The 15,450-nt window shown below is 39.9% G+C and overlaps 1 protein-coding gene across 2 annotated transcripts; it reads right to left on the reverse strand.

Moving 5' to 3' along the window:
* Positions 1–691: 691 nt before the first annotated feature.
* Positions 692–15,440, reverse strand: LOC102084766 (P2R1A-PPP2R2A-interacting phosphatase regulator 1). 2 transcript variants are annotated; one of them, XM_065077595.1, is made up of 10 exons: positions 14,977–15,440; positions 11,674–11,752; positions 8,634–8,690; positions 7,053–7,096; positions 6,919–6,973; positions 6,388–6,480; positions 5,752–5,840; positions 5,250–5,314; positions 4,211–4,307; positions 692–3,091 (listed from the first exon to the last, which is right to left on the reverse strand). In XM_065077595.1, the coding sequence occupies exons 1-10, from the start codon at positions 15,090–15,092 to the stop codon at positions 2,935–2,937; spliced, it is 852 nt and encodes a 283-aa protein (XP_064933667.1). In that variant the 5' UTR covers positions 15,093–15,440; the 3' UTR covers positions 692–2,934. The 2 variants fall into 2 exon arrangements, with proteins under 2 accessions (XP_064933667.1, XP_064933666.1); XM_065077594.1 differs by having other exon boundaries at positions 5,250–5,311; positions 14,977–15,319.
* Between the last annotated feature and the right edge of the window lie 10 nt (positions 15,441–15,450).

Below are 15,450 nucleotides of genomic sequence, written 5' to 3' on the forward strand. Positions count from 1 at the left end.
ATAATATATTTATATACTTTTAAATATCTATATATATGACAGTAATACTTCCAATATGGCCTGAGACAAGAAAGCTGCCCATTTCGTCTTGGAGGAAGATAAAGGCACAGACACTTGTGATATAACCTCTGACCAGTTAAGGAACATCACACGCAATTGTCCTGTAACCACGACGCTTTATCAGCAAAGCTTCAGTATTCATTGCTCATGAGTGAATGGCGAATTAGTAAAACAGCCGTAGTACTAACAGCACAAGTTACTACGTGAGAACAGGGTTGATTACACAACATTGTGTAACACCATAATTCCCCGAATCCGGATACATATTTTGCAGGATGATTTCATTCCAAAATTTAATCTTTCATTTCAGTGGAAAAAACCTACACAAGTCTCCTGACTCCGGGGTGCAGCTTCTTGATGACACGAACAGACAAGAAACTGAGATGCCTTCTTCCACAAGGTTAAAGTAATTTCCATTTTGCAAAAGCAGGAAAGGAATGACTGCAGATACAGAACTATTTCTCTCTCCTCCAACAGCATTAATTGCCCCATCAGGACAAAGCCCCCGCTCTGCTCCCCAAGAGGCACGAGCCTCAGTACTGTCCACCCACCAGCTGTACCTTCTGTCTTCCAAACTATTTCACCAGGACTTCCTCTACGTATAAACCAGGGACACGTGTAGCTGTTAAAGTACTTTGAAAATGTTTGGTTTTATTCTTCGGTTTTCCTAGAGTTGTCACAGAACTTTACGATAGCGTTGCGCGAGGAAAACACAGAAGTCTGCTGCAGATTTTAAGGCCAACTTACATGTAAACTAGACTGGGTTGCAATAGATATTCTGATTTAAAAATAAAAACATTTAATCACAGATGAAAACAAGAATATGGTTACCTCTCTTACAAAGTGCAGAATCAGCAAAACAGTTATTTTTCCATTTATTGGCACTTCTTTGAAAAACAGCATAAATATTCAACAGAAAAGATACAAGTTGACCCACACACAACTATTAAACCCCTCTACTGATGCATCTTTTAAAAAAAGACTGGAAGAGACACCAGGAGGTTCATTCCTAAGAAACAAGCAAGATTTAAGAAAACTAAGTCTTGCCCTCACCACAAAAGAGTGAATGCACAGCAACTCTTTGGCACATACCTGAAACTGCAGAATGAAACTATGCCATGTTAGACAGAGAGCAAACAGACATTAAACACGAGCTTGTCCATCTGCGGCAGGAACAAAGGGCAGTCTGAAGTCTTTGTGAGTTTTGTTTGCTTGTTTTGGTTGTTTGTTGTCAAAAAAGGAACTGCAATCAGGAAGCTGACTATTACAATAATTTAAGAGGAATTAAATCCAAAGTAAACCATGTCATATCTTTCTTGAACTGAGTAGAACTATTAAATAGACTCTATTTTCTTTTTACAGTAAGGAGATATGGAAATGGGTCGTTGGCCCTCAGGTCGCCAGGTCTTCACACTCCAAATCATCTACTTTTGCTGGGTGCTGTCATTTAGAGCTTCATCCAAGTGGTTCTTTCACAGCACAGTTCAGACTGGGCTTTTCTCCTACTTGAGGAAGTCTCTATACTTTTCTCACTTTATTACACTCCACAAAGATTTAGTGTTTGAAATAAAAACACTAACCTCTCTGATGAGAAGGCTTGAAACCACATAGTACAGACACATACACACGTACAAATGGGGACCCAGCTGGGGAAGTTCAACCACATAACAGGAGCCAATGACCAAAACGAGGTTGCCACTGGAAAATCTGGAACAGCTGCTATGGTGGGGCTTGTAGATTTTTCCTCCTGTTTGGGGAATTTCAAGGTTGAGATCAGCGTGCCTCAACCCTCTGCCTTCGCAAATATAGTACAAGAATCCCGAAACAGCTCAGATTACCAAATTCCAGGCTTCCAATAGCATCTCCAGTTTTCAACAACAGAAATAACTTGATGCCATTGTTTGAGGAAGTGATGCCATGAGATTAGACACAGATTAAGCGTCTGATCGCCTCAGCCTGTAAAAATGCATTCAAGATTCCTCGCTGTATTTGTCCAACAAAAGTCATATATGAGGACAAATACTGTCTGTTAAAAGAATGCATTTCTGAATTCCTAAATACAAAAATCTGAGGATTTAATGTTTTATTCCAAACATTATTACTATTTTTCCTATTAAAAGACGTTTAATAGAGCATCTACCACTCTAATATGTCACCTAAATGGGGAAGGAAAAAAAAACCAACACATTACAAAACCCCAGAAGAATGTTCCACACCTAATTTGGATTTGGTCAGAACAGCAGTCATGATCATAAATAGAATTCAATGTATAAATTCAAGTTGACAATTCACCAATTTGTTCTTTTGACATCTATTAGAACACAGAATTAACAGCCAATCATAATAGATAACAGAACACAAGAATCAATCCCCCTCCCCCATATTCCCGCTTTCATATGAAGAATCAAAAATATAAATATCTAATACCCAGGGAATAAAGCCAAATTAGTAAAATGCTTCATTGGTTTCAGACTAAAGATAAACATGAAAATTATCTGTTACTTCATAAGCATCACTTGATACTAGTGAAGACGCTGCCTGTTGGCCAATGGAAAGCCAAGTCTTCCACAAGCGGAATGTGCACACGGCATTTGTAACGTACAGCCAACGAGACGACATCCATTGTAAATCAAGAGCTTGCTTACTCATGTTAGCATCAAATATGTTTGCAATTCAAATGCTTATTGTATTTTAGTAAATGTCATACAAATCACTAGAAACGCTAATTCCTCCTCAAGGAACTATTCTGGAAGTTTTCTAGAAATAATGACATTTCTGGAAGTTCCTATGAGGAACAGAATCAGTTACGCACAACAGAAAGTCTTATTGATTAACCAGCCTGTTTCTTGGTGTCCATTCACAGACTTCTCCTCCTCAATTAATAGGTAACTTAGCCGTAAGATCTACTGGTAAAAAAGATCTGGAGTCAGGGAGCGAGACGGGAGAGTCTGTATTGGTGCCGACTTCAGCTGGTGAGTCACAGGAAGAGCCTGCGCTGCTTCTGTTGTCATCGAGAGCGTGTGACGAGAGACTGAAAACAGAATAACATCAAGATATAAGAAGTGAGGGACTCTTTCTGGCATGTTTCTAGTACTACCTGTCGATCACTACAATGCCATTTGGAAAACAAATGTACAACGTTGAAGGAACAGTAAGCCCTATGAGTTGAAATAAAACTGTAACTACTTCCAAACAAACAGATCACATTCTGGCAATTCCCTCCTTCTCCTCACCCAGAAATGAGGAGCGTCAGGCAGAAAAATTCATTGCAAGACTTGACCCCAACACCTACAAGGTCCCAGGCTAAAAATATCCAGAGGTCTCTTCTGTCAGGAGAGTTGATGGTAAACTGTTCATATTTCAGTTTTACCATCCACTCTGTATTTCACAGGACACAACATTGTAACTATAGGTGATCTGTCATCAGTGATAGCAAAGTGTTTTTAAAAATCACCACCTCCCAAATCAAGGTGCAGCAACTGAACCTGCCCTGCTACACCTACTATGAATAGGGTGTCCAAAAAAGGAGTGTTATTACAGTACCTTTAAAACATGTTTTATTATTGCCACTCGAATGGGCTCAGCGCTTGTGCACAGCTGTGTGCATTAGCTGAGAGGCAAAAAGGACAAACATACCCTGTCTTGATAGCTGTGTGGGCACACCCTGAGTACTATTAACCTCTTGACTAAAATACTAAATCAAAATCCCTTGCTATTTCAAGTCGTAATGATTTTTTACGTAGTACTTTTTATCCCCTTCCAGCAGGGAGGGTCAGACAGACAAATTTTCCTGTGTGACTAAGGGCAAGGGCAAAACAAGAACGAAAAAACCTCTAATCCACCCACAAGCACCAGCAGGTACATTTGACTGCAACTTGAAAGTAGAGTAAAAATTGCCAGCCATGAGGTATCTTTTCCTAAACATGCTCAATGCCCATGTATGTGAAGCATGTTAACAGTCAGTCCCAGAAGCTGTAAAACTGTAGTGAATATTACTGCCTGTTTACTGTGATCATTTCAGTGCTTCAAAATTACAGATGTCTGTATTAGTAATCTTTAGAAAGCAGCTTCGAAGCACAACCATTACTAGATTAGAAAAGACTTGTAGCGGTTCTGGCAAAACCAACACAATGAACAGCACGGCATTTACCATCCCCCAAGGTCGGCCTGATGTGATGCTTCAGGGGTGAGCATGTTGGTGGATCCTTGGAATAATCTTTTTGGATGATCTTCTATCTCTGTTACACCTTTGGTAAGAGATAAGGAGTGACAGACAATTACTACTCATTTAAACTAAAACCTACTTTAAATTAAAACCTACTTCTACAGAGCAAACAGAATAGAGGTTCAATCATGTTGCGAGAGATTATTTCAGACATAAGCCAGAAGTTTGATGCTCAAATTTTAGAGACTACTTCTCACAAACATTTTAGTCTAAGCTTCAGGAAAATTTAGTTGATTCAGCTCCACCAGAGCAGAGAAGCTGGGAAGAAAGAGTTTGTTTTCCTCTTGCAATCAATAAAAACAAGGTCCAGGATTATCACTGAACTGACATATTGACTTTGATTTCCAAATACACTAGAAGAAGAGAGGGTAGATATATGCTTAAACAGGCTATGACATAAAAGTATTTCAAAAGCTGTCTCAGAGCCAGAAGTGTTCTATTACAAAAGTGAAGCAGGAAGATATAAACACAAATGCAATAAAATAACTAGAGGTTAAACTTGAAGAAAAATGTAGGAAGATAGAGAAGCATTTCCCAATAAAGCTGTAAGGTGTTTACCAGGTCTCTGCACATCACTTTTTGGTTTTGAAAAGCAATTTTAAAATCTACAGTACCTATGTGCTTCATTTAGCCAGGACTTTCAACACTTTGTGTTTGTCAAATATACCAATAGTTGTATTTTTTTTGTTTTGTTAAGCAGGTTACATGTGTTTGCTATCAGATCTATATGACTACAGCAATGGAGAGGCGTTAGAACAGAAAAACTGTGTGTTTTATGGAACAGTAAAAACAAATTTATCAATTTCTGTTTAACAAACAGTTCAATTTCTTTGGTTATCTGTAATACCCTCTATTTCTAGTCACTCTTTGAAGTAACAGCCAATTGAACAGAATTACGAAGAAAGCTATATGAATTATTATAAAATAAACAAGTTGGCATATTAGCCAAATCCCAATACTGTACCTTTTCTTTTTATTGATCCGAGAACACTTGGTCGAATGCAGTTAATTGGACTCTGGCTTCTCCTGCTAAAAGAAGGCATATGCTATACTGATATCACCATTAATAAAGGAAGCCTTAAACGTAAAAAAAAAACCTAACACAATATATTCAGATAACAAACAAAGTGGAAAACACTAAGAAAATAGGCATTAAAACAGCTTATCCAAAATAAGTCCTTCCTCCCGCCCTTAGGATTCAATTCAATTAGTTAAGATCTCATTAAGAGCAATACAGAGATTACACTGAGAAGACAGATGCCACAGGGCAGCCCACACCCCTGATGCTTCAATATGAGGATTTTAACAGATATTTTAGAGCGCTGTAAAAGCCAAAGTTTACATCCATATATGAAGTTATATTTGTGATCAGAAGCCAATTATGCATATAACAAATTCTGGTATTTCCAAGCCTACTGTGAACAAGCTTTGCCCATTTTCTGTTATTGATCTGATCTGGTGCTCACCTTGAAAATCGCCTTGTTGGACTTGGGCTAGGACTTGGAGGTAACCCACTGCTGCTCACCAGACTTTGCAAAGATGGTGAGAAACATTGCTGAGAGCAAAACAGTTTGCATTATTTATGTATAAATACTGTATCACATCCATATGTTAACAAAAACTCGATCACAGGTAAATAAGAAACCCACTAGCAATTTATGCCACCGGTCAACGCGGTTGGGTATACTGAGATACCGCTTTTTCTTACTGAGGAAAAAAATACTGGACAGATTCCATTTTCATGCAGAATACATGAAAGTTGACAAGGATTTATTTCACCATAGTCTGCTTAAACAGACTATGGTTTATAAAATAAGAATGTATGCCCCTTCCTCTCATTCTAAGAGCAAGGCAGATAAAGAATAAGGTTTATTAACCACAGATTAACCGCTGACCACTCCACAGAAATGCACGTCCACAAGATGTGCAACTGCCAGCTGGTATTTTCTGGTTTGGGGTTTTCGGTTTCTTTTGTTTACCCTCTAGTTTCTTGTTTGCAGTTAAGGTAGAAAGGAGCAGGTGGCTTAATCTTTTGCTATTAATTCAGCTGAATTTATTTTGCACTGCTCAAGATAAAACCATTATTGCCACGTTTTTCTCACCTTCCCTATTCCTCTGGTAGGTGAAGGAGCTGGAGAAACAGGGACAAAGTCTACTTGCTTTGGTGATGATGATTTTTCAAAATCATTGTCGCTCTGTAAATTGTACATAGAATTAATCTTACGAGCAAGTACCATAACATGAAAAGGACTGATTGGTCTAGAATTGAGTAAGATTCCAAAGTTATCCTCCATGACATTCATAATTTTTAGGTAGTCATTTGTGAGTTTAAGCTTAACAATAACAAAAAAAAAGCTTTAAATATTACTTGGTAAGTATCAGAACATGGAAGGAAATTTTAATGCGCAGACATCCATGCAATTTTCTTTTGACATACCAGCCCAAGGAACCCACATGTATCCTCCAACAACTGATAATTCTATGCCTTGTTAGGGTGAAAAACTGCTGATCAAAAGCAGTGATACACTAACACCGTAACTGCAGGTCAAACTATAAAAGAGATTGTTGACATGAGAGTCTCTAGTATCCTGATACTGACAACAGAAACACAAATTAAAGCATGAATTCATTACCAGGCTCAAGCTCTCCTCCCATGAGTGGCTCATCTGCATTGCTACTTGCACTTCTCTATAAAGAAGAAAAGAAATGTATTGTCCCAGACCCACGGAAGACTGCATTAAGTACTGTAGCTTGCCTTAATGCCTACCTTTCATGTACTGTTTCTCTGTTCATCAAATTCATTCCTTCTTCCTAAAATATTAGCAGATGAAAAATTAAGACAAAAAAACCCACTTTGCTAAAACAAATCAGAAGAGCTCTAGTTTCGTTTTACTTTGGTGTACAGAAAATGTAATTGAGCTTGGTTAAGCAACAATAACCCTAAGCTCTCACACTACATGTAAAGGAGCACAGGGGATAGGACAGGAAAGAGATGTAGCAAGAGACACTGTCACATAAGAAGTGCTTATGGGAGTTGGTTGCTTCTCAAGCAGCTTTTTCATTTTCATTACTATCCAACCAAGATGTAGTTACAAAACTGAACAATTATAAGATGAACCAAAAATTCTGCATATGCTAGACTATGCAGTCTAGTATATCAGAAAACACACATATTGAAACTAGTACAGATAATCCTTCAAATGCATGACTGGATCCTCACCTTGTTCTATGTACTAGTAACTAAGTAGACTGTCAGCATTTCCTTTGCAATGCAGTAGACTTTAATTCACGTAATATAGCAGAGCCACAGTAGTTCATTCCCTTGCTCTCACATTTACATATTAACTCTAAGCTTTTTAATGTTGATAAAAACAGCTCTACAGCTGACCTGCCTGCTTCAGTCTCTTTAAGCCAGTAAATTATTTACATAATGAAAGCAATCAGTTTTGTTTTTTTCAGGATTACTATGTATGCACCTTAAACACCTGAGGTGGAAAGCAGAAGTGCCTTCTATCACTTCAGACATCATACCCTCAAAATGCTGGCCACAGATTCAAATTGTCTTAATTTTTCATCCATTGAAAACTAGCAAGCTAAAAAAAAGGCATCTTCAAGCCAATTTTATAAACATTCTACTGTCAAAAATTCAACATATAAAATGGAGGAGTCACGGGTGCCTGAGCTTGTTGATTTTAAAACCTGAGTCTTTAGGCTGTGGTCTGTTGTCTGCTGTGGTGCTACTTGAGCCAGCTCAGATATTTGTCACACCCCCCCTCCTTTCCCAAGTGTTTGCTCTCCTGCCCTTCCCCCTCCGCTCATGCTGCGACAGCACAAGTCCAGTGATCTGGATAAGAAAATTATACAGATGAAAAATAACCCAGCCAGAAGAGTCCAAGCTATTTTTTAGCCAGAGTGTTTCCTTATCCAGTTCATTCGCTGGCTGCAAAAATGTCTTGTGCCAACACAAGTTAAGGAACCCTTTGTTATTGGCCCTGAATATTTACGCTGGCGCTACTGCCAAAAACTTGGTTAAACTTTATCCTAAGGGTTTACATTAAGGGTTTCCTTTGTAAAATGTCCATTTTAAGATTGCTCTTTCCAATCTTCTTCTCGATAGGTCTTCTACTTTATGAAACGTAAAACTCTGTAGACAAGACACAGCCTTTCCTTTTGAAAACACCTTGAAGTGACCGACTGTAGCAGGCTCCATACTACAGTTTCAAAGCAAAATCTCTAGCTATTTGAAGGACATTACATATTAATGGAAAACAAAACAAAACACAACAAACCAGAACAACCCCCTCTAAAGATATTTAAAATTAAAAATAAAATTAGAATCTGTGCTTACCTGTTTAATTTGATGAAGCCGGCTGCTTGGAATACGGATAGGAGATGATGGCACAAGCTGCAAAACCAAGTCACATACAACTGAGACACACTTAGAAACTACAGGAGAACGGAGAAAAAGGTGCAGGAATCTCAGTAACCACTCTGTGGCACTACCCCAAACTAAAAAACAAAGTAATTTAAAAACCCAAACCATTTCCAACATTCTCAGTATATAGAAACTACATTAGTTATGTGCAAGAACATGATTCTATGCACTTCCATGCTTTGCATGCTCACAGATGCTCATTGCTGTCAGCCTGGCAACTAGAACTCAGTGCCTTCTCTAGAGAATGAAGCTGCTTTTAACCAGCACACTGCCACCCTTAATATTTGTAGCTGCATAAATAGTTTCATTTCAGTGACCCAGAAGGCTCTGCAATAGTTCCTTTAAAAATACAAAGCAAAACCAACACACTGTGCAAAGAGGTTTCTAGATTGTTGTCTGCCTGTAAACGAGTACTTTGACAGGTGGAAAAAGTCAGCTATTGGAAGGCTAAAACAGTTAAACACCTTCGTGATGGTTTCTCAAGAGCTTCAGCAATTTGGGTAAAATCAGAGAGGATTTCACTAAAAATGGTCTTCTGTTAATTTTGCCAGTTTTGCTTCTAGATCTCACTGGAATACCATGATCTAAAACTGCATACTCAAACCCAAGTAATTATATTTTGAGAAAATAATCATTTTTCATTTCCTTTCATAATTTCCCATCCCTCAAATGTTTGACCCTCAGTTGACTTTTGTCATAACCCATTCACAGATCAAAAATTCGAAGCTTAAGCTTTGAACAGAGGTTTAACTTCTTCTCTGTAAGCTGACAACCCCTCCATAAAAACGAGATGTCTTTTTAACATGGATGTGTGTTCAGCAAGTAAGGTTTGTATTATTACTAAGTGTTAATGTACTTTATGCAGTATTGAGGCTTCCTCCTCTTCACAAAACACTACTAGAGCTCCTCATTGTGCTAAAGTTGGAGAACTAACATACATTCAATTAACTGTTTACTGCACCATCTTCTAACCAGTATCATGGAAAACACAAAGATTTTGCTGTCTTACACAAAAGGTTATGGGAAATTATCACAGATGATTAATTCTATCCAGAATCCTCCCTCTCAAAAAGTCAAAACATCATGCCCTTCTTCCCACAAAAGACACTAGCCTATCAGACTCACACAGAAGATGTCTAATGTTTGTGCCAGAATTCAGTCATTATAATATATACTACTAAAGTCTAACGGCTATAATGCTACATCTTAAATCCACTTTAGGTCAGCTTTACTATTATACTGGGCTCCCAAAACTCCTGTGCACCTCATAAAAATTCCTCCAAGCTGTACCAGCCAATGTGGACCCTGAACTGACCTTGATTCTCACACAAAGGATCTGGATAATAGACATTCCAAATTATTAACTCTGTCACTCCACAGTAGGAATGCATTTGTTCCACTCATTATATTCTAATTTTATGACCGGGATCCACATACTTTAAGGTTTGACATTATTAGGACATATACAAAACTAGTGGCTCACAATGTGAAATAAAATTATGAAGAGACAGTTAAGTGTTCCTCTGTAGGATCGAATGCACTAGCTAAAACCCCTAACTCTGAGGATCCTCTAACAAGTCATGATCCTTGATTTGTCAATGCGTAAAACTCTCTTCCTCCCTGTTTGTAGTCCTTTGATTTAATTCTCATGAAAAGAAACCTTGGTCACTTTTAAAGGATACCTGTTAAAGCAGACTGAATGCGTTTGTTAAAATTATGCTATTCAAATCCTTAATGTTTTAAGAAAGCACAAAGCTTAAATTAAAAAAAAACTTTAGAATTATTAGACTACCACACAGAAGACATCTTCCCCTTTCTCCCTTCTCCAGTATATCAGACAGGCTTTTTCACTGAAGGTAAAATCAAGACCCATCTATCAGTGGCATCTAGTGAGTAAGTGTTTTGGTGGTTTTTTGTTTTGTGTGTGTGTGGTTGTGGTTCTTGTTTTCTTTTGTTGTTTAAGCAAAGTAACTAACACCTTCTGGAAGAAAATAAACAGCAGATACTGAGCCTAACTTAACCTTCCTTGGCAACTATATGTAGTGTGAGAAAACTGCATGTTAATACCCATCCAGAATGGCACAGCTGCCCCTGTAGTAATTGTTACAAAGGAGTTCAAGTCTGAGACTTGGAGAAGCTACTCAAAAAAAGAAAATATTTCAAAATTCAGCTGAGCAACTGGGACAACCACAGTAGCCCTAAGATGCAGCTAGATAGGGTGTGACCTTCAGGTATCCGAGCATTTTAGCAACTCACATTGTTCCCACGACAGTGAACAGAACACATCTTCGTTAGAGACAATAACAACCCCACGCACCCCAACCAAGTTAGCAATCATGCTGTCGATGTGATTCTGTGCAGGTGTTTAAATCTGCCAAAAATCACACCCTTCTACCACAATCTGTATGGTACTGAAACAAAAGATATGCAGATTTAGGGGAGTTGCAATGACAGAAGCCTGACAAAAGCTGGAATCACAAATGAATGTCTCTAGGAGACATTCTAGAAACATTCATCCTGTAAGCCTCAAGACTCGTTCTATCAGACAGTTACATCTTGTTGTGTCAGTTGTTGGTTACAACAGTCTGTTCCGTCATTACTATATAAAAGATAATTTAAGATCAGAACATCGCTGCATTTTTCTAGCATGGTTACTAAACAACAGATCTATGCAATTAGCTTTCCTTGTGAACTACCTTTCTTTCTCTAAGAACATGTGCTTGCATTTCATAAACAAAGTTATGATCCTGATGAAATATAAGCACTCTCCAAAGCCAAATGATCTATAAATAACATCTCACTATAGCTATAGTATATTAATGCCACAGTCTAGAGCCTTATTTCTGAAAACATGCTGTATCAGTTTCACAGACTACAGTCTCATTTTCTCCTTTAATCCTTTTTGCACACATCTGCTTTGGACCTGATGCAGTTGGTCTAATAGTTTTCTTACCAGACTATGACGATTCATAACTGTGGTACTGTTCCTGCGGGTTCGCAAAATGTTAGCCTGGAACACCTGTGAATTATCGCTGTGAAAAGAAACACTTGTCAAATGCAAGAGCCATTCGTTCTTATCAAAAAATACCTCTTAAAACAAGCTCAGTTTCAAATGCTATGACAGATATAATTTCAAAACAAAGCACTCGAGAGACAGGTATTAAGAACTCCTCTAGCGTGTTGGCAGAGGGTGGAAACCAAATTGCTCTTCCTCCAGTTCCAGCTACTTCAATTAATGATTTTAATTAATCACATCGAGTCTTCAGAATAATTGAAAAATTGTTAAGACTGAACATTTCTGTGGGAATTTATGATGTTTGGAATGGCTGCAGCTTGCATATTGCTTTGAATGCCATTCAACAAATTTATAAAACGGCATAAAACAAATAACTGAAACCAGCTTCAATGCCATAGATAAAACAGAATTTTAAAAAATAGAGTATCTTGATAAATCTTATCATTACAAGTATTTAATAAGTTCTGAACTTTTTTCCAGAAGAGGTTACATTAAACAGACAGTAAAACGAGTTTTTTAAATCCCTAAGAATTTTGACCACAGTCACACTTCTAACCAGGAAGCAGCGCATCCATTTAAATAATGCAGGATTCATTATTTGATAGAAAATGAGCTCCTTTATCATCAAGACAACTTTACTTCTTTTGATCCCTAAAGCAAGTTTCACTGGTCATCATTAGTGTTATCAACAGCCACTGATCAGCATTTAATGAATGCGACTGCACCAATTAAATTTAATAGTTATTAGAATACAAATTTTGATCCATAATCCCCATATCTAAAAATCACTGAGGAACTGCAAAGGCAAACAGATCCAAATACAAGATGGTGATTAGATCCAAAATAAGACAAGTCACTGGGTTTTATCTTTTTTGCTTCAGCTGCTGACTTGGAACGAACACATAAACACTACACAAATCTACTCTTAAAACTAATCTGACCTATAGTATTACCTTGTTCTAAAGACTGATAATCATAATGCACTTTAAAGACACATCAGTGTCAGTATCCTCCAATTTTAATATGCAGCAGTTCGACACATAAGTTTTAGATACCTTTTATCTAGCTGTAAATAAAAAAAACAACCCAAAGCTTATAATGTGAAATAAAAGCCAATAGCAATTGGCATAAGTGCTGTTCTTTTTGCCAAGAATGCACTGATTCTCTTTCTCTAAAACATCAAGTACGACTGACCAGACACCTTTTAAAATTTCAAAGAAGTTTCACTCAGTTTACACCCACAAGAGAACAAACAGTTGCCATTTGACAGGAGGTAGAACAGGAGAAATTTAAAGGATCCATGATATGATGTTCAGAGATGAGATTTACCGGCTGAAGCCAACAGCTCCAAATACTTTTTAAGTGCACTGGTTGGCATGTGAGCACAACACAAACAGCACATGCTGAAATCCAGGGTCTGAATCAAGAAAACAGGCTGGAAGGATTCTGCAACATATTACCATAGGCTGAGTCCAATATTCAGTGCTAACTAGACGAGAGGGAAAGTAAACAAACAACAACAGCAAAAAACGCAACACTACAATATCCTTACCTTTAATCTCACTTGCAAAACCACCAGAGCTGTCAGACTTAGCTTTCACAGAACATTCTTACAGTTTCCATTCAAAATCAATCTTATTTGGCATGAAAACAACAGCCAAAAGTTCTGAAAGAGGCAACTTCCATGATATAAAATATTGTACTTAAAAACGTTCTCTGGCTCAATAGTAACTCATTCACCAAGCTCCTTACTAAACCTATTAATGAAGAAGTCAAAACAGGAGGCAGAGTAGAAAAAGAAAGCTGTTCATGAGCAAGAGCTTTGTTTCAGTTTATCCAACAAAGCCATTCTGGGAAGAACTGAAGCTTCTTGCCAAGAGCTGCAATCTTGCAAAAACAGTTTTCTGCTGGAAAATTCCTAACAGGCAAACCACTGCAATCACCTCAAATTAGTTCAATGGCATTTCAGTTTAATTTGTATAAACACCTATCGTATAGCGGCTGCACAGTTTCAAGGTAAGAGCTCAGGCTTTCCCTTCTACCTTCCCAGGCCCTAAAATAAATATTTTGTTTACAGCACGGTTATGGGATGCCATTCCCCACCCCCCAGCAGTCAAGGATCTCAGTTTGTAAGAAACAGCTTACAAAAGGCTGGCATTATAAAAACACCCTGTCTCACTCACATAATCAGTTTACCTGCTCAGAAATATCCCTAAGAACAAGTGCCATTCACAACACTTCTATACTGCACGGAAATGTAAACTGAGAGTGGTTTCATTACGATTATGTAAAAGAATGACAATTATGTTTACTTAACATTAAATCATGACTGAATAGGCAAGAATTTGTATTGCTTCTGAGCTGTAATGTACTGTTAACCACGTGGGTACAAAAGATTTGTGAGATCTGTACATCACTCCATGTCTAGTTCCTTATAGAAACACCAAGTTTAAGAGAAAGAAAAAAGTATTTACAATGTAGTACACTACCTTTTATGAAGTTTATTGTCAATATATGCTCTCCCAGACTGCAGATATACCACTCATAGCAAACACCGCCTACCACGGGCTGATGACAATACCCAAGCAAAACAGCCTACACAACTCCTTGTGTTTCTCCCAGTGTTACATACGAACGAAATTAGTGTCATCGGGAAAAACTCCAGTACAACTGACATGCTGTTTTACACTAGATGTAAAACTTATGTGTCTTTCAAGGTCCCATTAAATGATCATGTCCACCGAATTCACCCGACTGTTCTGAAAGCATTTACTGCTCAATCACAAACAGTGTGGTGATATTTTTTTGGCCAAACTTGAACCGTTACAAAGATCGCTAGTTTCTCTCTGATAAAACTGTGCACTGACCTACACGGAAACCAACAGTTTTCACAGAGTTACAGCACCTCTGCCTCGGCTGTCTCACAATCCTCCGCACCTAGAGGGACATCTTGCCTGAATCCCTCCCCGCTCGGGACACTGCTCAGGAACTCGCGTTTCCCCTCACGCCCGAGGCGCCCCATACCATCCCCGAACCATCCTCATCGCTCTGCGCGGCTGGACGGGCGCTGAGGGGAGACGAAACCGCGGAGCAACCCCGGGGACTACAGCCAGGGTGGCGGCGGCCCCGCGCCCGGCACAGCAGCTGCCGAACGGCCCGGCCCGACCCGACCCGGGGCGGCCCCGCTGCCGCCGGGGCTCCGGGCGCCGCCGCTGGCGCCGCGGGCCGGGCCGCGCTCACCTGAGCCCGTGGATGAGGGGGGCGCTGTTCGATCTCCTCAGGCCGCCCCCGTCGCTCGGGGCCGCGGCGCTCCCCGGCGGCAGCTCCAGGTCCAGCTCCATTTTCTCCTGAGCCATCGGGGCGGCGGCTCCGGCTCCTCCCGCTCCGCCGCGACGCCCATTCACTGCCGGCGGCCGCAGCGGCTCCTCATGCCGCCGCTCCCCCCGGCCAGGCGCGGCGCGGCCGCCCCTACAGGCCCCGCGGGCGGCGCCGCAGGCAGAGGCCGGGGGCGCGCCGGGCCCGGCGAGGGGGGCGGCCCCAGCAGCGCTCCATGCCGGGGGCAGCCCGGGGGGCGGCCCGTTCCCCCAGCCGCTCTCGCTGACGGACGAGCTTCCCGCTGCCCGCGCCGGTGCTGCCTCCGCCGGGGAACGATCGCCGCGGGCCGGACACCCCCCGCGTCCGCACAGCGCGCATGCGCCACGGGGAGCCCCGCAC

This window comes from Columba livia, chromosome 12 (genome assembly GCF_036013475.1).
Source record: "Columba livia isolate bColLiv1 breed racing homer chromosome 12, bColLiv1.pat.W.v2, whole genome shotgun sequence".
In the NCBI taxonomy this organism is placed as follows: Eukaryota; Metazoa; Chordata; class Aves; order Columbiformes; family Columbidae; genus Columba; species Columba livia.

Bases quoted from the DNA above. Each gene is read 5' to 3' on its own strand.
- LOC102084766 (XM_065077595.1), bottom strand. From the start codon at position 15,092: ATGGCTCAGGAGAAAATGGAGCTGGACCTGGAGCTGCCGCCGGGGAGC. The intron at 6,974-7,052 runs GTAGGCATTAAG...TCTTCTTTATAG, and splicing joins AGAGAAACAGTACATGAAAG to AGAAGTGCAAGTAGCAATGC. The intron at 5,841-6,387 runs GTGAGAAAAACG...TTTTGCTCTCAG, and splicing joins CTACCAGAGGAATAGGGAAG to CAATGTTTCTCACCATCTTT.